This window comes from Serinus canaria, chromosome 5, assembly GCF_022539315.1.
Source record: "Serinus canaria isolate serCan28SL12 chromosome 5, serCan2020, whole genome shotgun sequence".
Classification (NCBI taxonomy): domain Eukaryota; kingdom Metazoa; phylum Chordata; class Aves; order Passeriformes; family Fringillidae; genus Serinus; species Serinus canaria.
Genome location: NC_066319.1, coordinates 58,384,317 through 58,406,532, shown reverse-complemented (window position 1 = coordinate 58,406,532; position 22,216 = coordinate 58,384,317). Strand labels below are relative to the sequence as shown.

At 45.4% G+C, this 22,216-nt stretch overlaps 1 protein-coding gene across 6 annotated transcripts in view; it reads left to right on the top strand.

Moving 5' to 3' along the window:
• TMEM260 (transmembrane protein 260) overlaps positions 1-20,775 on the top strand; it is a 33,251-nt gene extending 12,476 nt beyond the window's left edge. For 2 of the 6 annotated variants that reach the window (XM_050975346.1, XM_050975350.1), the window contains 14 exons: positions 6,149-6,326; positions 8,236-8,349; positions 10,152-10,331; positions 12,619-12,659; positions 13,015-13,101; positions 13,466-13,583; positions 13,825-14,000; positions 15,199-15,370; positions 16,581-16,718; positions 17,432-17,472; positions 17,586-17,762; positions 18,478-18,531; positions 18,924-19,014; positions 20,125-20,775. In XM_050975346.1, coding sequence (XP_050831303.1) covers positions 6,149-6,326; positions 8,236-8,349; positions 10,152-10,331; positions 12,619-12,659; positions 13,015-13,101; positions 13,466-13,583; positions 13,825-14,000; positions 15,199-15,370; positions 16,581-16,718; positions 17,432-17,472; positions 17,586-17,762; positions 18,478-18,531; positions 18,924-19,014; positions 20,125-20,397 — 1,840 coding nt within the window. In that variant the 3' untranslated portion in view covers positions 20,398-20,775. Of the gene's footprint in view, positions 1-6,148; positions 6,327-8,235; positions 8,350-10,151; positions 10,332-12,618; positions 12,660-13,014; positions 13,102-13,465; positions 13,584-13,824; positions 14,001-15,198; positions 15,371-16,580; positions 16,730-17,431; positions 17,473-17,585; positions 17,763-18,477; positions 18,532-18,923; positions 19,015-20,124 lie in introns of all 6 variants that reach the window. The other 4 variants (XM_050975347.1, XR_003946245.2, XM_050975349.1 and 1 more) reach the window with 4 other exon arrangements.
• The last annotated feature ends 1,441 nt before the right edge of the window (positions 20,776-22,216 follow it).

Sequence of the window (22,216 nt, the reverse complement as noted above, 5' to 3'; positions counted from 1 at the left end):
TCACTGGCTCAGCACTCCTTAACCACCCTGGACCATCCCCTGTCCAAACTGTGTTGTTTCAATAAAATAACTACAAGAAAGAAGAGTCAGGAAGTGGTGGCAGTCCCTGGCTGGATGTGAGGCATTCTGTGCATGTGGTGGGAGGTGAGGGTGCTGCCTGCTCTCCCCCATCCCAGAAATCATGGATCTGTGGCAATTCTGGAGCTGTGGGATGCTGAAGTCCAGTTTCACACCAAGGACAGCAGCTGGTTGTGACCAGACTGGTTTGGTTTTATTTTATGGTGGCTCTGCTTCTTTGCTCGGTCTCTTTTCCCTTTGCTCCTTGTGACCATGAGACTCAACCAGGAGAGGTGAGCCAAGCCCTGCTCTCCTTCCTCCTCCTCCTGCTGCGGGCAGGGCTTAAGTGTCTATTGAGCTCCAGGTCCTTGAGGAAGAATAAAATCTGGTTTGCTATTCCCTGTAGTACCTGAGCTGGCTCTTCAGCGCTGAGAGCAAGAGAAACCGCCTTTTGTCATGGAGTGTTTGTGGCTGAGAGGCAGGCAAACCCAGAGGGATTGGGGTTTTGGGGGATAATTATTGTTACTTAAGCCCTAAACTCCTGTTTGGATTTTAATTTTTAAATAATTCTATTTCAGTGCCGATGCTCGTGCACGCTTCATATTTATCAGTGGGAAGCTTGGGTGTTGAGTCTTCTGTGTCCCTTTATGTTTAGCCTCATCAAAAAAATAGGTTTTTTTCAATTGATTGATTAACAAGCAAAACCTTTTTAATTCAAAATATTAACTCTTTAGTGCACTGCCTTGAAATAAAAATACATTGAAGGAATGTATCTTTGCTACTGCAGAGACAGGTTGCTGGTGATGTACCTGAAATCTATGGAAGTGAACAGGGAACCACTGACATCAGGATCATCATCTGCTGGTGCAGGGACAGACTGAAATTTAAAAAAAAATTCCATTATTTAGGTAATTAGTGGAGATTTTAAAAGTCAAGAGAGTTTTTCTTATTCTAGTGCCTAAAAAAAAGAAAAAAGAAAGATGCGGAAAGGCTAAGATCTCCTGCCTGTAAAGTTTTGGAGGGAAAAGAAGGCAGAAATAATCAGCTTATTTCACTAGGTACGGATAGGTGTTGCCTGTGTTAAATACATCAGCTTCAAATATAAACCATTCCAATTATCTTACTTTTCTTAATGAATCCAGTGCACTGAAGATTGCATTTAACAAAAACATTTTAATTAAATTCCATTTCCCATCCATGTGTAGCTTTATGCTGATCATTTAATACATTTTGGGGAATTACTAAATATAGAATGTCTACCATTGTTTTATAAATAAAAAGTAATAATGCTGGTGGAGTTTTTTTGTTAAAGACATATGACTTGTAACCTTGGCTAAAGGAAAATGTTGCCAAACTTAAAAGAAAGGCTACATTTTAAAATTTAAAGTCTTTCATGTTTTAGTGATTGCCAACAAATGAGAAGCTAAAAACTTGAGAAAAATTCCCAGGTTAATGTATTTAATTTCAGTTTTCCCAAATGTTCCTGCAAACTCTTAATAAAAACTTGTAGCTAAAATAGTCCTGATAAAGGCAAATTCCTACTAGCTTCATCCTTGGAGCTGAGGCCCAGCAGCACATTCGTTCACTTGCATGCTTCAAAAGGAAAAAAAAAAATTATTTTTTTAGTCTTTTCCTTTTATGTTTAGGGATGCCATGGGAAAATATTTCCCAGAAAGGACTGTGTGACCTCTCCTTTGCTGACTCTTTCTGTCCCTTCTGAGTGTGTTTTTAGATGATGGTCATGAAGACTTTCCCAATTTTGCCATGGCTTCAATTTTCTTCTTCCATGAGTGGCTCTGGTGCTCGGGCTGTTCTTTCTCATACTGGGCCCAAAGAGTGGGGAAACAAGCTGGATTTGGGGGAGCAGCCATCTACCCTCCCTGCTCCCGAAAAATTTTGGGATAAATTCTCCTAAGATGTTGCTTTTCCATGAGGCCAGTCAAGGATTCAGCTGCTGGGTGTCTTTGCCATGTTTTGCAGCACCTCAATTCCATTTGAAAAATAAAGACAGTGTTTAAAGACAGAAGCATGAGTAGAAGTTGAGTGAGGATAATTCTCTGCTGCTCTCTGCTCTGCAGTCCTGATGTGCTGTCCAAAGGAAAGACAGTGTTAAGCAACTGGGAGGTATTTCCAGGGAAAAACCCAAATGTTTCCTTCTCCCAACCATGGCATACGTGGGAAGCCTCCAGCCAGTGCAGAAGGCAAAGGTTCTGTGGTTCCTTCTTGTGCAGCAGGGCTTCCCTGCAGGAAGTATTTGCATTGTCAGTGCCAGGCCTGACAATGCAAATACACCTGATTTTGGTGAGACAAGTGACTACATGCCATGAAAAAACTTCTTAACTTCCACAAGAAGTGGGCTCTTCATTTTGTTCCCTCTGTCTCCACATTGATCACTGGGTTGTGAGCTCTTGCTGGACTTATGGGAGGTCTCCCTTTAGCTGTTGAATTAACCTTCTTCAACAAGATACTCTGTCTTAACCACAAGAATTCTATCTGTGCCTGTAATTAAGGCAGCTATTATCTTCTGGCTCCCTAATGTCCTGCTTCCTTGTGTAACTTGTCACCAACATGTCTTCAGTTGTTGATTGCACTGTGTTTCTTTGAAATGTTTTTCATGCTTTTTAGAGAATCACAGAATCCCAGGATGGTTTGGGTTGGAAAGGATCTTAAAGCTCATCCCATTCCAACCCCCTGCTATGGATAAGGACACCTTTCACTAGACCAGCCTGCTCCAATCCCCATCCAACCTGCCATGGAACACTTCCAGGGATGGGCTAAAAAAATAATTCTTGGCTTTAAGCTTCTTGACCTCAGTTTCAAAGCTCTGTCCCATCCCTTTGCTTTTTCAGTTTTTCCCATCTCTGTTTTGCTCTCGGTTTTGTGCCTTTTCTGGAGAGTTCTTTCATCTCACTCTGCCTTGCACCACTGAACCCATCAGTGTCTTTTCCACCTTGAGGTTCATCTTGGGTCCAAAGTGGTATAGGTGGCTGAGCTGTCCATGCCTGAGGTTTTTTGTAACCTCCTTGGACAGTGTGTCATTTGAGGTCATCTTGGTTCTGAGGCTGGAGAGATGTGGGCACATTGTCACTCTGTGTTGGAGAATTCCAAGAGGCTGCAGAGGCAGAGGAACATGGAGACCCTGATGTTGATCAAAATGAGCTGTATAACCATGTTACCCCACCTGCAGGGCAGGATTGAGTTAATTTATCCCAAAATCATGCTGACAATCACCTTGGATTAATTACTACTTGTCTTGCTAGTGCTGTTTTGCACTGTGGATTGTTGCATTTCTTCTGCCAGGTGCTCTTCATTCTCTGGAGATACCTGCTCTGACTGCTTCCACTTCTGAGACATTTCCTCTGAATCAGCAAACTCACAAATCCATCACTTCCATTGCTGGTGACAGAACCTGCAGAAAAACTCTTGGTCTCCAGCTTGCATTCCCAAAGCTGTTTTCTTCACGTTCTTCAGGAATGCAACACGTTCCCATTTGGTTTTTTTGACGTCTGTTGTACTTTAGAGGAGCTTAGTGGGCCCCTGGATCCCTGGAAGTGCCCAAGGCCAGGTTGGATGGGGCTTGGAGCACCCTGGTCTAGAGGAAGGTGTCCCTGCCCGTGGCTTAGGCTGGAACAGGATGATCTTTAAGTTCCCTTCCAACCTGAGCCATTTTATGATTGTTTTTATGATTCTGTGGACAGACAGGTGTGTGCTCTCCAGCTTGCACTTGCCAAAACTGTTTTCTTGATGTTTTTCAAGAACGCAACACGTTCCCATTTGGGTTTTTGACATCTGTGGTACTTGGAGGAGCTTAGTGCTCCATGCATGAAATGGGCTGCCACAGAGTGGGCTCAGCAGCCTGGCTTTCCCATCAGTTTCCTGGGAAAGTTGTTCAGCCTGGAGAAGATTCCAAGGAGACCTCAGATACTCTTCCAAAAGTGCTCCAAGAGAGATGAGGAGAGACTTGGACAATGGCCTGGAGTGACAGGACAAGGGGGAATGGCTTCCCACTGCCAGAGGGCAGGGTTAGGTGGGATATTGGAAGGAATTGTTCCCTGTGAGAGTGGTGAGGCCCTGGCACAGGGTGCCCAGAGAAGCTGTGGCTGCCCCTGGATCCCTGGAAGTGTCCAAGGCCAGGCTGGACACTAAGCCAAGGTGTCCCTGCCCATGGCTTAGGTTGGAACAGGATGATCTTTAAGTTCCCTTCCCCCCTAAGCCATTCTATGGTTGTGTTTATGATTCTGTGGACAGACAAGTCTCTGGGCTGTGCTTAGTTTGTGCTCCTGAAATTGCTTTGCTTGGTGAGCAGAGGTGTCCTCTGTCCCACCTAGCTGGGATAACTCTTTAAGCTTTGGGTTGAATGGCTTTTGCTTAAGCCTTGCTTCATAAAACTCAACTCGCAGGTTTGAGACTTTTTGTCAAGAGGATGGAATTTCTTTCATCTCATTTGAACTCTCATGATATGTTTGAGTCTTTCCTGGGAAAGACAAGGAGAATTGGTGAATGTTTGGGACATTTGCCTAAAATGCTGCTTTTCTGAAGATTTTTGGAAAAGTTATTTCCCTGCAAGAATTTCAAAGGGATTTATGGAGTTGTTTCTTTATAACTAAAAGTTTGAACTGTTAAATGGTTCAGTCAAGACAGGAACATCATGAAGTGGATTTGTCTATTGGGGATCTGTTGGTTTTTCATTACATGGTCCTGCTGCCCTTTCCTGGTATTTTTCTTCAGTTTTTTTTCCCCAATTCTGTTGATTTTTTGGGACTTCTTCCCACAGTCTTGATGTGGAACTCGCTGTCACCTTGAGCTTGGCCTGGAACACCTCAGAATTGTTTCCTTTTTTCTCAGTGTTAACTCTGTACTTCTCACCCTTTGGCTACATCCTGCAGGTTCAGGTCTCAAAGTACTTCACAAAGGAGATAAAAATCATTAGTCCTATTTTCCAGTTACCTTCAGGTACTCTGGCAAACCAAGGAGAGAAACCCTTGTAGAGAGGGCTCAGTCAGGAGCTTCCTCATGTGGAAATCACATGGATAGCTTGATGAAGAGGTTGGGTAGATTATAATTATTTTGGCTTAAACCTGCTAGAATTGTTAGGATTAAATGGAACTGTGCATATCTGGGGTGGAATTAGAAAAATAATACCCAATTTTTGGTGGAGACTAGCTGACTCTTACAGTGGAATGGTGAATTTCTGGAGTGCAACTTTGACCACAGCCACAGCTGTTTGTATTTTTGGGTAAAGCTTGGTTGAGCATGTCGTGGTGCCCTACACTTCTTTTCAGGGTGACTTCCTAAAGGAGAGAGCTTCCAGACAGGCAAAGCCAGAGCTGCTCCCAGTGAGGCTGGGTGGGAAAAGCTACTGTGGTGGAATGGGTTTCCTGAATTCCACCTCGTGGGCTGCCTGTGCTGTCTGCAGCATCCAGCTGAGCTGGGCAGACAGCTCTGTGGGGAACGTGCCATAATCCCATCTGGGAGTCCCAGAGATGGCCAGCTTTGGGCTCACAGCCATCCCAGCAGTGGCTGCTTCACCCTCTCCCTCCCTCTTGCTGGAGCTGGCACCCATTTCCCACATTCCTGGACTCTCCCTGCTGGGACTGTGGGTGCTGCAATCCCCAGGACACCAAAACCCTCCCAGGAAAGCCCTGCCAATGCTGTCCATCCTGAATAGCTCTAATCCACTCTTAATTCAGCTCCTGGATGAATTGAAGGCTGCACCCTTGCTGGCATCTCCTCCAGAGTATCCCATTAAAGCCATGACTCCCTGGCTCCCTGCACTCTCTGGGCCTTCCCTCATCAGGATTTCTGAAGCAAATTCAATCCTGGAAGTTTTCATGGCGAGAAGAAGCAGATTCTTTGGTGTTGGGTGGCTGGCAAACAGGCTCTGCTCTTCCCAATGGCAATCCTTAGCAGAGAAATTATTAGGGAGATCTTAACCATATAATGTTTTGGCAGGGTGCTGGGTGGCACTCGTTGCTGCTGCTGCAGTATGCTTTTTAAAAAAAAAAAAAAAGAATTAAAAAAAGAAGGACAATAAAGTAGGCTCATTTTTTTTTTGTTGGAAAAGAAGATTTCATGTTATCTGTGTTTGCAGGCTTTCTGGCTCATATGCTGGAGGAATCCTTGCTGCGGGGGTGTTTTCATTTTCTCGTCTAACATGGCAGTGGTCCATCACGGCGGAGGTTTTCAGCTTAAACAATCTGTTTGTGGGGCTGCTGATGGCTCTCACTGCTCATTTTGAGGAGGCATCCACTGCAAAAGAGAGATCAAAGGTAAAACATCTCCAGCAAAGTGAACGGTTCTTTATTTTTTTTGTAATTGGTTTGCACCTGTTTGTTTAATTTCTTGTTCGTTTACTGCTGGTTTAGTTTTGTTTAAGTAAAAAGGTCAAGTTTTGGGTCTTGTCTCAGCACCTGTGCTGGGTGGGGTCCATCCCTGACCTACCTGGATGTTCAAAAGTAACAAACATTGAAAAAACCCTGCCCACTTCGCTTAAGGATTGAGTTGGGACCTGTTGGATGGGTTTGGGATTGATTTATTTAATACTCACAGGATAGAAGCAGGAAAACCAAAATATTTTAAATCTAAACATTTTAGTTCATCCTGCATCAAAGACACAAACTAGGCTGTGAGTGTTCAAGGTTTTGTTTTAAGAATTGGTAATTTTCTTGGGGGTAAATGGATGTATTGTACAGAAACCTTCATCTAATCAGAAACCAGGTTCCAACTCAAAAACGGGAACGAGCAAATTTTCAATCAGTTTTTCTTTTGAAATTAAATGTGCCCCTAAAATAATGGCATTGTTAAACACAGAGACTTTAAATTTCATGCTGTATTTTCTACTTTATAAACAGACTAGTCAGCCAAATGATATTTTTGCTCAGCAGTCTTGTTCTTTCTACTTTTGTTTGCCCGAACATCTGATCTCTTTTCCTCTGACAGACTTGCCTGCTGTGACTCCTGTAAATTGTGTGAATAAAGGGATTTTTGTCAGGCTAGGCTAGAATTTCAGGAGTCTGCAGTGGTAGTTTACTCAGCTTCATGAGTTCTCAAATAACATGTTTTATCAATGGCTACAGAGACCTTGTTTTACTATTGGATTTTTAAAAAATTATTATTATTATTTTCTAATGAGCAGCATCCCAAGATCCCCACAACCTGAACTCCACAGACATGGAGCTGGGCATTTTCCAACCTTCTCCCATGTTTCACATGCCTGCTTTCCAATGGGATTTTCAAAATTAGATTTTCAGAAGCAGTTAAGGAGCTTGTTCCAATGTTTTTTTAGAGTGTCTGGCATCCCACGCCTGGAAGAAGCCAGGCTGCCAACAGCAAGCTTGCAGTGCTTTTCAGAAATCAGATGGCCATACAGACATCATATTGGAGCTCATCCATGTACTTAAAAAATGACTGAGGTGGTTCTGAGCCCTGCCAGGCAGCTCTGAGACCCACAAAGGTTTTTCTGAACTTATGGCAAGGTGCTTCCTTGGCAGGGCAGTGTCCAGCATGGAATGCTGAGCAGTTAATTAAAAATTACAAGGTGATCCCATCACTACACTAAGGCAAATGTTTGCATCTCACACACCACCCTCAGGGGCTGAAACAAGCAAGGGAGGTTTAGGGTGGATATCAGGAAAAGGTTCTTTCCCCAGAGGGTGGTTGGGCACTGGAACAGGCTTGAGGTTTTAGAATAATGAGGGTGTTACCTTTAATTTCCTTGTCATAGGAAGTCTGTGCAGCCCTGACTTTAGCCCTCTGTGCCTAAAAAAAGAGAAAAAAATTAATTCCTGCTACAAAAAATTAGATTTCTGTAGATAATGGATTTATTTTAGGACATTTCTGAAAAATCACTCAGAGTGAACTGCTGGGCAGCCTCCCCTGTGCAGCTGGGTTCAGGAATTGGACTCCTCCCATCATTAGGATGTGATGATGCTACAGAGGATCTCTGTATGCATGGAGGCATGGCTGTTCAGCTGGACACTTCTTGAAGAATGTTTTCTGTTAAACAGTTGGGATCTCCCTGTAACAAATAAAAAATCCCCTGAGTTCTGTGTTACAACTGACCAGTGCTCACTGGTGTATTTGCCTTTCTCCTCTAAGGATGCTGTGCTGAATCTTTTTGATCTCTAGATGTTTTTGCAAACTTGTAAAGAGTAATTGTGATTTTTTTTTCCCTTTCAGATCTCTAAATTGGGTGCCTTTTGCTGTGGGCTCAGTCTGTGCAATCAGCACACCATAGTGCTTTATGTTGCTTGTGTTGTGCCCTGGGTTCTCTCACAGCTTTTCAGAAAGAGGGTATGTATTAACAGACATTTCCACACTCACACCTCTGTTTTTTCTGAGGCTGGGATTGATTCTTCTCCCCCAGAACTTGTGTCATTTCTAAGCTGATGTATGTGATTATTCATGACCCACTGAAGTCACAGTCTGACACCACAGCCACTGATCTCAAGGGGGTCTGATTTAAAGAGGGTCTACAAGAAGGCTTTTGACAAGGGCATGGAGTGAAAGGACAAGAGATAGAGGGCAGGGTTAGATTTAGATATTAGGAAGAAATTCTTCCCTGAGAGGGTGGGCAGGCCCTGGCACAGGGTGCCCAGAGAAGCTGTCGCTGCCCCTGGATCCCTGGAAGTGTCTAAGGCCAGGTTGGACAGGGCTTGGAGCAGCCTGGGATAGGGGAAGGTGTCCCTGCCCTTAGCAGGGGGTTAAAACAAGATGATATCTATGTTCCCTTCCAGCCCAAACCATTCTGGGGTTCTGTGGTCACAGTTCAGTCTTTGCTCATGCCAGTGATCTGTGACCCCCTTGTGTCCCCTGGCACAGGAGTGCTCTGCCCCAGCTGCTTACAAATACCCTGTGAGCTGAAATAATACTTGGAACTGAAAGCTCAGACTTCCCCATGCCAGCAGCCCCCCTGGAGATGAGTTTCTGTGTGTTGGCTCTCTGGTGGAAACCAGCAGAAGCCACATCCACCCTGTGTGGTTCTCAGTAGTGGCACAGGGCATAACTAAGCCTGGGTGAAGCACCTGAGCTGCAAGAAATGTGATGCAACTCAGACAAGCTTGATCCAAAATCTCTTCAGCATCCCCAGAAACTCCCTTTTCTGGCCATATATTTCCATTAACACAATCAAGAATCACTTCTGCAATATATTTGTAGTTTGTTTTGGGTTTTTTTTGAGCAGGGAGGTCCAGAGAGACCTCTGATTTCCAGCAAAGGCAATGCTGTGCCAATATGATAATCCTGGGAAATACTTTGGACAGCCCAGTAGTGCCTGCTGGAGGAAACCACTGAATAAGATGGAAACTGATGGAAAATTGCCTTTTTAAAGTACAAATGAGCCACCTTCCTTCTGGAGGAGCTCTGACCACCATCATTATCAAGCTCCTTTCCTGCTCCATAGATCATCACTCCCAGTAACCCCAAATGCTGAGGAAGTGCTTTGATTGACAGGGCAGTGGCTAACGACAAAGCAAGCGTGCAATATTCCAGGGTGGGATTTTCCAAAGCACTTAAAGGAGTTAGGCACACAAGTCCCTTTGAAAGTCTTGTCTCCCTGACCCCTTAGGCAGTGTCGAAAATCCCACCCCAAAAGTTGGCCTATCCAATTTAGCCAGCCTAATCACGATCAAGGAAATGGCAAAACTGACTCCTGATGATGGTGATGATGTGTGCACTTGTACTAGAGCAGCATTTATGTAGGTTTTTTTTTTTTTTTTGCCAGATGGAAAACCAGCCAACTCTTAATCGCTGCAAAGTGGGTTATCTCAGCCTTGCAGTGCTTCAGCCATCTATGCATGTCATGCCATGATTTAAATGTGAAAGATGCAATGAGTATGATACTCATGAGTCCTAGCTAATATTATTTGCTTCACTTAAATTTCACCCTGCCATGCAAAGGAGATCAGTTTGATGCAGTTTCCTAGTAATCCACAAAATCATAAGGTTTAACATAGCATTTTGTAGGGACTTACTATAAATTGAGAGATCAGCTCTGTGTAAATATATTTGATGTTTTTTCTTTATCTGTTCTTGAAGTTCCAGCGTGATTAAACTAAAATAAACATTGTTATGCAATATGACATATTTTGGTGCAGGAATTGTCCTTAGGCCATTTGCTGAAGTTGGGTTTATGCTTCTTGGCTGGTTTGCTGCCTTATCTCTATCTGCCGGCTTCGTCCTACCTCAATCGAGCCCGCTGGACATGGGGAGACCAGACGACTTTTCAAGGATTTTTGACCCACTTTCTGAGGGAAGAATATGGGACATTCAATCTGGTAAACAAGGGTCACTGCCTAAATTGCTTCCTTTTCACTTATGCAACAGCAGAGATGTTCTGTTGTGACGATTAAGGGCTCGTGGGGAAGGAAATTGAAAATGTTTCATTTTTTCAGTATTCATTTTGGATTTCGACCTCCTGACCTGTCAGGTTTTCTGGAAATGGGTCACATGGCTGGGAAAGCAAAGAGAGAATTCTCATTGCCTTATGGGATGAGCCAAATTATTTCCTGGGAACTCTCTGGCTGTCTTATCTGTGTAGGAGCCCAAAGAACAAGCTGTGCCAGAGGGAGTCAGTGACATAAATTTTGTGCTGTTTCTAAGATGAATATTGTTTTATTTTTCTATTTTTAACTCAGACATTTAAAGAGGTCACAAGCAGTTTTCATTTAAAAGCTATTCCTCTTTAATTTACTGATGTTGTATTTGAGTGGTTCATTTGAGGGTTCTGTATTATTCCTCTTAAATTACTAATATTGAATTTAAGTGAATGGTTGGTTTGAGGGCTCTCACGAACCTCTGATCTGAGTTGTAGAGGTCTCTGCTCTTGCCAAGAGAGGGAAGAATCTGTGGTTGCTTTCAGAGTGGAGGGTTTGCATCTTCCTCCTCCAGCCCTGACTTGGATGCTGGGCTCTTGCCTCCCAAGGAAATCACCAGCCCATCACCCCAGAGTCTGTCCTGCTTCCAAGTTTTCAGGGCAGAGGGCTGGGGAATCACACCAAACAATAAAATGGTGTGGTCTACATGTTCTGTCCCTCCCTGGAGTCCTGGAGCCCCACATCCTCAGAAATCAGCCTTCACATGCAGCCAGCGTGACACAGCATCAGTGCCACTGTGCCATTCCACCCTTCTCAGAGGGCTGTGAGGCTGTAGGATGTGTGTCAAAAGACATGATAATTCCTGCTGCTGCCACTAAATCTGTCCAAAAACTCCTGCAGAGATCAGGTCCAGCCTCTGAAGGACCTGTGAGACTTCTCCTGTTGTCTTGTTCCCAGCTGTCTCCTGAGAATCAGCCTCCACTGGGCAGAGCAATACCAAGGCATGCAAATCCCTTAGCTCCTCTCTCCATCAAATGTGATGAATTCAAGTTGATGTTCAGGAGGCTTAGGGATGGACTATGTGTAATCCTACACCACAAATCACATTTAGGATGAACTTGTCTGAAGCAGGAGCAATAAATACAGCAAAATCCAAATGTTTGGTCCTGGTGCCAGTTGGGATAATGCCAGAGCACTGCTGGGTGGACAGACAGCTTTTATATCCCATAGCTCTGTTTTAAGGGCAGGCAGGGTCATAAAAAAAAAGCCCAGAAAATATTTTGGAGAGGGTTCCACCTGTAAGCCATGGGTCAGAAATGTCATCTCTGTGATGGATGTGTCCAGGGCCATCAGCTGCCTGCAGGGTGGGGCTGCAGGAGCTGTGAGCTGGCTCTCCATCCTTTAACACTTATTTTTAATAAAATCCTGGATGCAATTAGCTATTCTATTTTTACTGAGATTAAATATTCCTTCCAGACCTCCTGAATCTGTTCACTTTATCTTGAATCTGGTAGCCACCACTTTTCCAACAAGCAGCAATGAAGGTAATTCCTCCCCTCCACACAGCATGTCTTTTTCCAAGACATGTGCCATGGATTGCAGGTCTCTGCAATAAAAATTCTCATTATCTCATAAAGATTTTGTACAGCTCTGCATTTGTCAGTGCAGAGGAGACAGGAGCAAGTCTGGTAAGCAAGGAGGGATTGAGCTTGTCTCAGGCTGTGGGGAGATGTCACAGAAAATATTTGCACCATGAAGATATAGAACATGGCCTCAAGTTGTGGCAGGAGAGGTTTAGGTTGGATATTAGGAAAAAAAAATCACAGAAAGAATGGTCAGGAATTGGAATAGGCTGAATAGGCAGTGGTGGAATCCCCCATCCCTGGAAGGATTTAAAAGATGTGGCACTTGGGCACAAGGGTTAGTGGTGGGCTGGGCAGTGCTGTTGGACTCAATGACCTCAGAGGGCTTTTCCAACCCAAATGATTCCATGATACAGCAGAGGTCATGGTTAAACCATATGGCATGCTCTAATCACAGGATAATGAGTTGCCAGCACCTTGAGGAAATGCTTATCCAAGGGCTGAATCCTTCAGTGGCATCACATAAAACAGGAATGTGGGAGATCACCTTGCAGTGAAGGTTTGAGCAGAGGTTGCTGCCTTTCTTGCAAACAGAAAATGGGAAGAATTTCCTTCCCCCAATCAGTGTGTGGGTTCCTCATGGGTTTCCTTTGTTTTTATTTCAGGCCAAGGCTGAGACAGGATCCAGTATGGGAGAGATGCTACTGTGAGTAACCCCTTGGCTGTGCCTTTCACCTGCTGCTGCTGCTGCTGCTGTCCTTTGGGCCAGAGTGGCTCCTGTCCTTCCTTTCCTCATCATCTCCAGAGCTGGGGCCATGTGTGTCCAGCACAGGGACAGCATTCCTGCCCTCTGGCTTCCCCACTGAAGGAAAAACACTGAATCCCCCATCCCAGTGATTTTCCCTTCAAAATTCTACATATAACCCACCTTGTCCCTTTTCTGGTAGACTTAATCCCAGCAGAGTGGGAATATGTTCTGTTGTGTTTATTCCCTGCTTCTCCTGACACTTTAATTGAGTGCAGGGATGATTTGACATATCCATACTTTAATTTCTCCACAGTTTCCAGCTGGCACAGATGAAGTCAGAGCTCTCCCTTCCTGTCCTTGCCCTGGCATTGGTGGCCTGTGTGAGCACAGCACTGCCACTGTAAGTTGAACAATATTTGCTTCAATGTGCATTTTTTTGCACATTTTTCTTACTGCCTGCATGGGCAGCTTGTTTTGCCTTCTGCTTGCTGATGCAGAAATTGCAGCAATTGGCTGTGGTCGTCAATTATTAAGAGCAAAATGTCCCTTACTCTTGGTTAACCCTGTGGCTTGGTAGGTGGCAAGCTTAAAACTCCTGAAATGTTGATGGCTTTGTTCTTTGAAAACAGAAGTTTCATAGATGGCAAAGGTAAAGACTCATCAGCTCCTTGTGTTAAATGCATTTAGGTATGCAAGTTCAACCACATACAATTCTTGCTTGGTTTTTCATCATGCCTTGGGAGTGATACTTTTTTTTTTAATAGGAAAAAGCAGCAGAAATCAGCTGTGATCTGGCTCTTCACTGGAATGCTCTGCCTTTATTCCCTTTTCTTTGCTTGGAGAGCAAATTTGGATATTACAAAGCCTCTGTTTCTAGGTGTGGTAAGTTGCACTCCCAAAGTTGCTCTGGCTTGTTAAATTTTTGAGAGAAACATTCAAAACCTTAACACCACCTGACCAGCAGCAGGCAGTTGTCTTGAAACTGCAGAAGGTGCCAAAATACAGCTCCAAGGCCAGGTTGGATGGGGCTTGGAGCAACCTGGTCTGGTGGGAGGTGTGGGATGGGGGAGAATCTTTATGGTCCATTCCAGCCCAACCCCAAATCTGGGATTCTCTCTCCTAGGTGGAGCGGTTCTGGCTGCAGAGCAGTGCTGTGGTGGCTGTGCTGGCAGGGCTGGGGCTGGCCACGCTGGCCAGACTTGGGAGGGGCACTGTGCTGCAGGGCACCTGGCTGCTGCCATGCCTGGAGTGGCTTCCTGCTCTTGCCCTCGTGGCTTCTCAGCTTTGGGCAAATTACAGGTGAGAAATTCCCTCGGTGCCACCTCACAGGGTGACCTGGGGTGCTGCTGGGGTTTCTGTCCTTGGCTGGGAGTGAGAAAGGCTCTTTTCACACCCCACCTAAGCTTGCATGGTCACAGCCTGCAGAACCCCCTGGTTGGACCTCCCTCAGAGTCACCAACTCCAGGCTGTAAATGGGAATGTCACAGAGGTTGAGGGAAAAAACGTCTGTAGATACATAAATGTCTGAAAAACCCTTGTAAATCTGTGATTTTTCTCCTAAGGAGGTTTGCAGAATTCATGTGGCCCGAACTTCTCTTGCTTTCCTTTACACTACCTTGTGTCCTGAAGTTTTTTCTTATTTTTCCCCATTTTTGACAATTTAAATCTGTAGTTTGGGGCTTCCCTATGCCATAACCCATGCAGTCACTTGGGTAGGAATCAGTGTCCTGGTAAGGATGCTCAGGTACAGGCTGACCAAGGACGTGTAGACTTCATCCTCAGGAATCCTTTCTTTGGCACACCTTTTCCAAAGGCTTGTCCATAGGTGAGCCAATCATAGCTCCTGTCCTCAAGTGTCATCTGAATCCATTTCTGGAGTGTGTGCACACAACTTTAATGAAAAGGATCCAATCTGAGATCATGTAAACCAACTTCTGCCTGATACTACTAAAACTTGGGTTTTCACTCTTAATGGAAACATTAAAGGATGAGGAGGATTTCAAATGCTCTGCAGAACCAATGTTGGACTGGCACTTCCAGCACCAACTAATAAGTTTTTAGATTTGGCCCAAGAAGAAATCAGAATTATGGTGAAGGTGTGTATTTTGACAAAACTGTAGTGGGTGGTGCTTTCTGTAGAGGGCCTGTGCTTTAAATGCTTTGTTTCTGCATCTCATTTTCCCTGGAAATGGAGATATTAAGTTGGTGTAGTGATTAATTTGTTGATACTGTCCATCCCTGGAAGTTCAAGGCCAGGTTGGATGGGGTTGGAGCAACCTGGGACAGTGGAAGGTGTCCCTGCCCATGGCAGGGGGGTAGAGTGAGATGTTCTTTAAAGTCCCCTCCACCATAAACCATTCTGTGACTCTGTGATGTTTGCAGCCTGACCAAGGTGGATTTCCCCTGTGGGTGCCCATTGCATAAAATTGTTCTGAATTTCTGCCAAGCCATGCAAATACCTGGTTTAAAGATTCTGTTTTCCATCTGTTCTCTTCAGCACTTGTGATCAGAGCAACAACTATGTTGTTGATAAGTTTGCAAGGAACGTGCTGGCCTCCATGCCAGTGGGGGCAGTGATCCTGCTCAGAGGAGACTTGCCTGGGAATGCTCTTCGTTACCTTCATTATTGTGAGGGGGTGAGGCCAGATATCACCTTAGTGGACCAGGAGGTATGTTCAGAAAGTGCTGTTTAGAAAGGCAGATTTAAACATCAGCTGTAAAAGTCCAGTTGCTCTTTTGTCTCCTTGAAAGAGTCTCTTAAAACTCATGATGTGGTAATAAATAAAACTGATTTTTTAAAGAAAGTTGTGGGTAACTCTGGGATGGAGTGTGGTGTGCACATTCCTTTTTCACTGAAAAATGTGGAGAAAAAAAAATTACAGGATGGGTCACCCACAATTCCACTGCCATATCATCCTCACACCTGGCTTTGCAAGTGGTTGGCAAACCCCAAACCCAATTCCTGGTGTTTAACCAGACCAAATCCCTGTGGTGTGTCTTACCAGCAGTGGCTATTTTGTGGAGGAGTGAGGACCATATGCCTCTGATCAGAAGGCACTGGTGAGCCAGTCTGGTGCTGTGATCTTGCCATGGTGGCCCAGTCTGACCTTGGTGGCCCAGTCTGACCTTAGTGGCCCAGTCTGGTGGTGTGGTGTGACCTTGGTGACCCAGTCTGGCCATGGTGACCCAGTCTGACCTTGGTGACCCAGTCTGGTGCTGTGGTGTGACCTTGGTGACCCAGTCTGGCCATGGAGACCCAGTCTGACCATGGTGACCAAGTCTGGTGCTGTGATTTAACCACGGTGACCTAGCCTGGTGCTGTGGTGTGACCATGGTCACCCAGTCTGACCATGGTGACCCAGTTTGACAATGGTGACCCAGTCTGGTGCTGTGATCTGACCATAGTGACCCAGCTGGCCATGGTGACCCAACCTGGTGCTGTGGTGTGACCGTGGTCACCCAGTCTGACCGTGGTGACCCAGCTGGCCCTGGTGACTCAACCTGGTGCTGTGGTGTGACCGTGGTCACCCAGTCTGACCATGGTGACCCAGTCTGACCATGGTGACCAAATCTGGTGCTGTGATTTATCCATGGAGACCCAGCCTGCTGCGGTGGGTGGTGTGACCATGGTGACTCAGTCTGGCCATGGTGACCCAGCCTGGCCATGGTGACCCAGTCTGGCCATGGTGACCCAGCCTGGTGCTGTGATCTGACCTTGGTGACCCAGCCTGGCCATGGTGACCCAGTCTGGTCTCGTGTCACTGCTGATGTGGTTGGTGACATCCCTGAGCGAATGGCCATTACTCTTGCAGAAACCATTTCTTCTGGCTGTAAATCTTCTGATTGCTGTTCAGGTGTTGATAACAACTTTTATTGCAGATGATGACTTATGGATGGTATTTACCCAAGCTGGCAAAGCATTTACCTGGCGTTCATTTTCCCGGGAACCGGTGGAATCCTGTGGAAGGAGCATTACCCGACGGGACACTCGCCTTTAATCTCCATCGTTTCCTCAAAGTAAATAAACAGTAAGCATTTCTTTCATATGTAACAGCTTTCCTAAAATCTCTGACCTTTTTTTTTTTTTTCCCTCTTGAAATTGTTTATGGAACAGCTTGGTACTGCATCCAAAAGACCAATTTTCTCCACTGACTTCCTCCCCAGTGGCGAGATTATTTTTGCAATTAAAGCAAAATATCTCTGCAGAAGTAACTCCATCCGGATATAATATTGCCTGTTGTTTTGAGGTTGGTTTGGTTTTTAGGAAGGAGGGGAAAAAAAGGTGATCTGCAGAGTGTTTACTGATGATTTTTTTGTTGTTGTTGTCAATACAATTCATCACAGAGAATAGGAACGTTGCTGTGTACTCAGAACGACGATGGTTGGAGAGCAAATTGCTGCTGCTTCTCCTTTGTGAACATTGTGGCCAACTGATTAGCATAGAATGAATGTATTCCAGGAATAATCATCATATAAAAATAGCTTAGTAAGAGTGGAGAAAGGATTAGATACTCACACAAATAAGAATAGCATCTGCATTTAGACTAGCTGGGGTGAGCCCTGCGAGGGTGGGGAGGCACAGGAGCACAGCCAGGTGCCAGTGGGCAGAAATGGGATTCTGCTACAGCTTCTGGCTTGTTTGGGAGGTCCAGGAGAGGGGACAGGATGTGCCAGCTGTGCTGGCTGCTCAGGATGGGCAATGCCAGATGGGGAATTAATTTGTTTTCCAGCCTGCCCCGAAACGTGCCCGTGCTGATGGGAGATGTGCTGGGTGAGTGTGTTTGCTGCACAGTGTGGTGTGGTTTGGTTTGCTCAGGCACACAGGGTGGCCCATGGTCTCTGAGGTGGCTTCACCATTGCTCTCTCTGTTGGTTTTTTTGGCAGTAAGGAAGTGTTTGTCTGCATAGGTCTTCATGAAGGGGACTCGACCTGGAGAAGGAGCCACTCGCTGTGGCCCTGGGGGACATGTGAAAAGCTGGTTCCTTCTGGAGCTGTGTTTGACCCAGCAGAGTGGATTCGTCTCACAAGGAATCTCTATAACTGGACTGAAGACTATGGCAGGTACAAGGCAGAGGAGCCTCTGCTTCTTCCTGCTCATCATTTTCTGCCAGCAGCTTTGCAACACCCACTGCAGTGTTGGAGGAATCAAACAAGGGCCATAATCTCAATGTTTAATGTTCTGGAGAGATAGCAGGGAGAAATTCTTCCCTGTCAGGGTGGTGAGATGCTGGCACAGCCCAGAGAGCTGTGGCTGCCCCATCTCTGGCAGTGTTCTGGGCCAGATTGGGTGGGGCTTGGAGCAACCTGGGATAGTGGAAGGTGTCCCTGCTCATGGCAGGGAGTTGGAATGAGATGATCATTAAGGTCCCTTCCAATCCAAACCATTCCATGATCTGTTATTTTTTAATAGTGTCAAAACCAGCAAGGACATCTCTAGTCAAGTACGAGGTCCAATTCTGACCTTAAAACTTAACCAGGATCTAAAATTATTGAGACATCCAGAGGTTTAAATGTCATAGGCTGACCTGTGGTGGTAAAAAACATCTCTGGCTCTGAGATCTGGGATGCTGTGAAACACCTGATATACCAGAGGCTCCTTCTGTGGAGAGAGAGGCACAAAGTTTTTGGAATGACAAAGAATCAGCTGAATTCCCTGCTGTCAGAGCCACAGGTTTTCTTCTGCCTGGGAGGTCTGTAGGTGGGCTGGAAGGGTTGTGCTGGGTGAAACCCAGCGATGTGGATCTGATGGCTGAATTTTATTTCCATTCCCATTTAGTTTCAGCCCCTCTTCCTGGGAAGCTGTTGCCAACGAGGAGATGTGGCAAGCCAGGTAATTTTCCTTTGCTCTCTTCCAACAGCCAGTGGGCACTGCCAGCTCACTGGTGTGGAAACACACACCAAAGCAGGCAGCTTGATGGGCCGTGGCCTTATTGGGTTTGCACGTGCCAGGCTTTAGAAGGAAAAGGCTGGCAGGATGAGATGAAGCATGCAAGGCTGCCAGCAAAACCTTCAGAAAAGTGGCTGTTTTGTTCACCAAAAGGTTCTGCTCAAAGTCCCTCAAAGGTAGTTGGGGTGTAGGGTGAGGAAATAGATTATGGAGAGAAATTTACATCACCGATGGCTTTGCTGTCCCACATGTGAATGTGTTGGAGCTGTGTATAACCCTGTGATGGGAGCTGGTTGCATGAAGTTACCACATGGAAGTTTTTCTCCTTTTCCTAGGATGAAAACAGCTTTCTTCATCTTTGACCTCGCAGAAACAGCTAGTGTGACTGCAGAAATGAAAGCACAACTTTACACATTTGCATACACTGTAAGTCCTGGATTTGGGTTAGGAGTGCTCCCTGCATCCTAATTTTTTAGCCTCCATCATATTTTTTTCCCCCCCTTTTTCTTTTAAATTTCTGGAGTCCATGGAATACAGTGTTTCCTGTCATCTGCATTCCCCATGTTTATCCAAACTGGGAGCACAGCCGATTCACAGAGATTTGTTCAGGGATTTTATCCATTCCTGCTTGCCCCCTCGGTCAAGGAGGATGCCAACAGCAAACCAGTCAACACCCTGCTTTTGCTATAATTATGTTGTCTGTGCTGGGCTCCAAAGCCATGCCAAGAGATTGCTTGTCCTGAAGTCCCCTCTATGCACTTGTCCCCTCTGTCATTACACAGTGGTGTGGTCTGAGCCAGCGAGTGTAAAATCCGACAGTCTTCTCACTGCAAATTAATTCTGCTGCATTTCACACCAAAGAATAACACCCATAAGCTGGTGTAGGTATCTCTGGAAATACTGGACTGCCTGAGATGCCAACAGATGCACGAAGTGGTCAGTGTGTGTCAGCAGAGAGGAGCAGTATTTCATACTCCAGCACAGAATCGACAAATGGTTTCCTTAATTCTTGCCTGTTTTGTTGTGATTTTTGCTGTTCTGCAAAGTTCCCAGGCACATGCCTGCTGTTGAGCTTATGAATATTCCCACTCAAGTCAACAGACTGCTTAAGTCCTGTGGAAGACGTCCTGATCTCCTGAAATATTGAGTAAATGTCTTGCAGGCACGGCAGTTAAATCTCTTTTTTCCCCCAGCTTGGTGTAACACCTCTCTGGGGGAAGCACATAATGTGCTGTGGGGTTATCACCATCATCTGTAATGTTTCTAAACAAACAGCTGCTGTTGGAAGGGAAACGTTTCAGCCCCCCTTGGATTTCTGATTCATGCTGCTGAATGGCAAACACAGAGCAAATTACAGAAATACTCCAGCTCTGGACTTGGACATCTAAATAGCATCTGTTTCTTTCCAGGCAGTTTTGAAGCATTGTTAAAAGCTGTTGCTCCCACTTCGTTCAATTAATTTGCTGCCCCTACCTTCTCTTTTTTTTTTCTTTTCTTTCTTTGTTTTTTTTTTTTTTTTTTTTGTTCCTTTAACAGTCATACAAAGAAATTGTCAGCTCCCATCCCCATCATCCAGTGAACTGGCACAAAAACTTCGCCATCGCCTGCGAGAGGATGCTGCGCCTCGGCCGGGGGGACGTGGACCCTGAAATGCTGCTCTCCCAAACTGTGAAACATTTCCTGCTCTACACCCAGAAGGCAGAGGATGATCCCCAGCGCCAGGACATCCTGCAGGCTGTGCAGCACCTCAGGGAGGAGCTGCAGGGGCTGAGGAGGAGGAAAGCAGAGCTGAGGCGCAAAGCTGGGTAGCTCCTGGTCCTGCTGAAATGTTGGAGTAGGGACTTAAAATCTGAATTAGTCCTTGGCTGTGTGAGAGTGGTTTTAAAAGGTGGCAGAAATGGCAGCAGAGAGGAAATCCAGTATGATCCCCTCAGCAGGAACATAGTGGTGTTCGATTTGTGTTGGCAAATGAACTTTTTTTGGGGTAGGGGAGAAACTCACCACTAAATAAAATATCAGGTTTCAAAAAAAGAGAGTTTTCTTTTACAAGAAAACTATGAGGTTGTACTGTGAATATATAATTATTTTTATGAATGCAGCATCCATTCTAGATGTAAAAATGTATTTAGCATTTTATTGTTTCCTCTGTTGCTGAGCCAAGAGGTTTCCTAAAGCCATTTTTCATTAGCTGTGCTGTGTCTGTGTGTTTTTGTGGTGGGTTTCCAGCAGGACAAGCTGTTGGTTGGTGCTCTCCCAGGAGCCTGGTCCTTCATTGTTTTGGATGTGCTCTGAGCCCTGGCTGTGCTCATGCCCAAGGGCACTGCAGAATCACAGAATCCCAGGATGATTTGGGTTGGAAGTGACCTTAAAGATCATCTCATTCCAACCCCCTGCCATGGACAGGGACACTTTCCACTATCCCAGGCTGCTCCAAGCTCTGTCCAGCCTGGCCTTGGACATTTTCAAGGATGGGGCAGCCACAGCTTCTCTGGGCACCCTGTGCCAGGGCCTCACCTTCCTCACAGGGAAGAATTTCTTCCCAATATCCCATCTAACCCTGCCTCCTTCACTTTGAAGCCTTCCCCTGTTTTCCTGTCACTTCATGCCCACGTAAACAGTCCCTTTCCAGCTCTCTGTAACCTCTTTAAGTACTAGAAGGACAGGATATCCTGCTGGAAGGAAGTGGATAGAGACCAACCCTTTATTTCTGCCTCCCTTGCTTTTGAGGGATGGCTGCTTTCATTCCCTTGGGACTTTATGATAGGATGGTCTTTATTGCTTTGAGTTCCAACAGTGAACTCCTGTATTTTCCCTTGCAGAGGGTCTCTGCTGGCAGCAGTGTGGCATCTCCTGCACTGGGGGTGGGGGGACTGTGGTCCTGAGACCCCACATGGGATGTAAGAGCAGCTCCCCTGGAATGCTGCTTTTCCATGGGTCATGGCATTGTGCTGTGGCCTCTGTCTGGGCTCTCCTGGGGATGCCAGAACTGCAATTTTGGAGATAGCAGGGCTTTAACCAAAATAACTGGGTGTGAATCAACCCTGCTTTTCAGTCTGCCCCAACAGCCAAGTGACTTCCGGGATTAACAAGAACTCAGCTTCTTCTTTTAAATAAAAAAGACATAAAACGTGTTTTTCAATATTTTGTCAGTCAACAGTACTTCAGATGCTTAAAACAGACCCAAAACTCTGGTGGTGTTCCTGTAAAGCTCTGTTATCTAAAACTTCATACGTTATTCTGTGGGTTTGTGATATCTCAGCCCAGCGTTTTGCAGGAGACAAATTGCTGCCAGGTCAGGATTTCTTTTGGACTGGTAAAATTGTCAGAGAAGAAAGAAGTACTTCTGGAAAGATCACATTATGAAACAGCATCTCTGGAGCAGATTGGGATGGGGGCAGGAGAGAGGGGTGTTGCAGGTGGATGCTCAGCTGGTCTGGAGTTTGAGGTGTGTGTAGGGACACGTGGCTGCTATTCCTAATAGATCCTTTTTAAAAGTGGACAACTTCTCTCTTTCTCTCCTAGTGCTGATTTTTCCAACTTTCACTGAATGCTTCCCATATAAAAATCAAACTGCTGTCTGGGAATCTCTAACTCCAGCTGCAAAATAACATCCTTTACTTTTCATTCT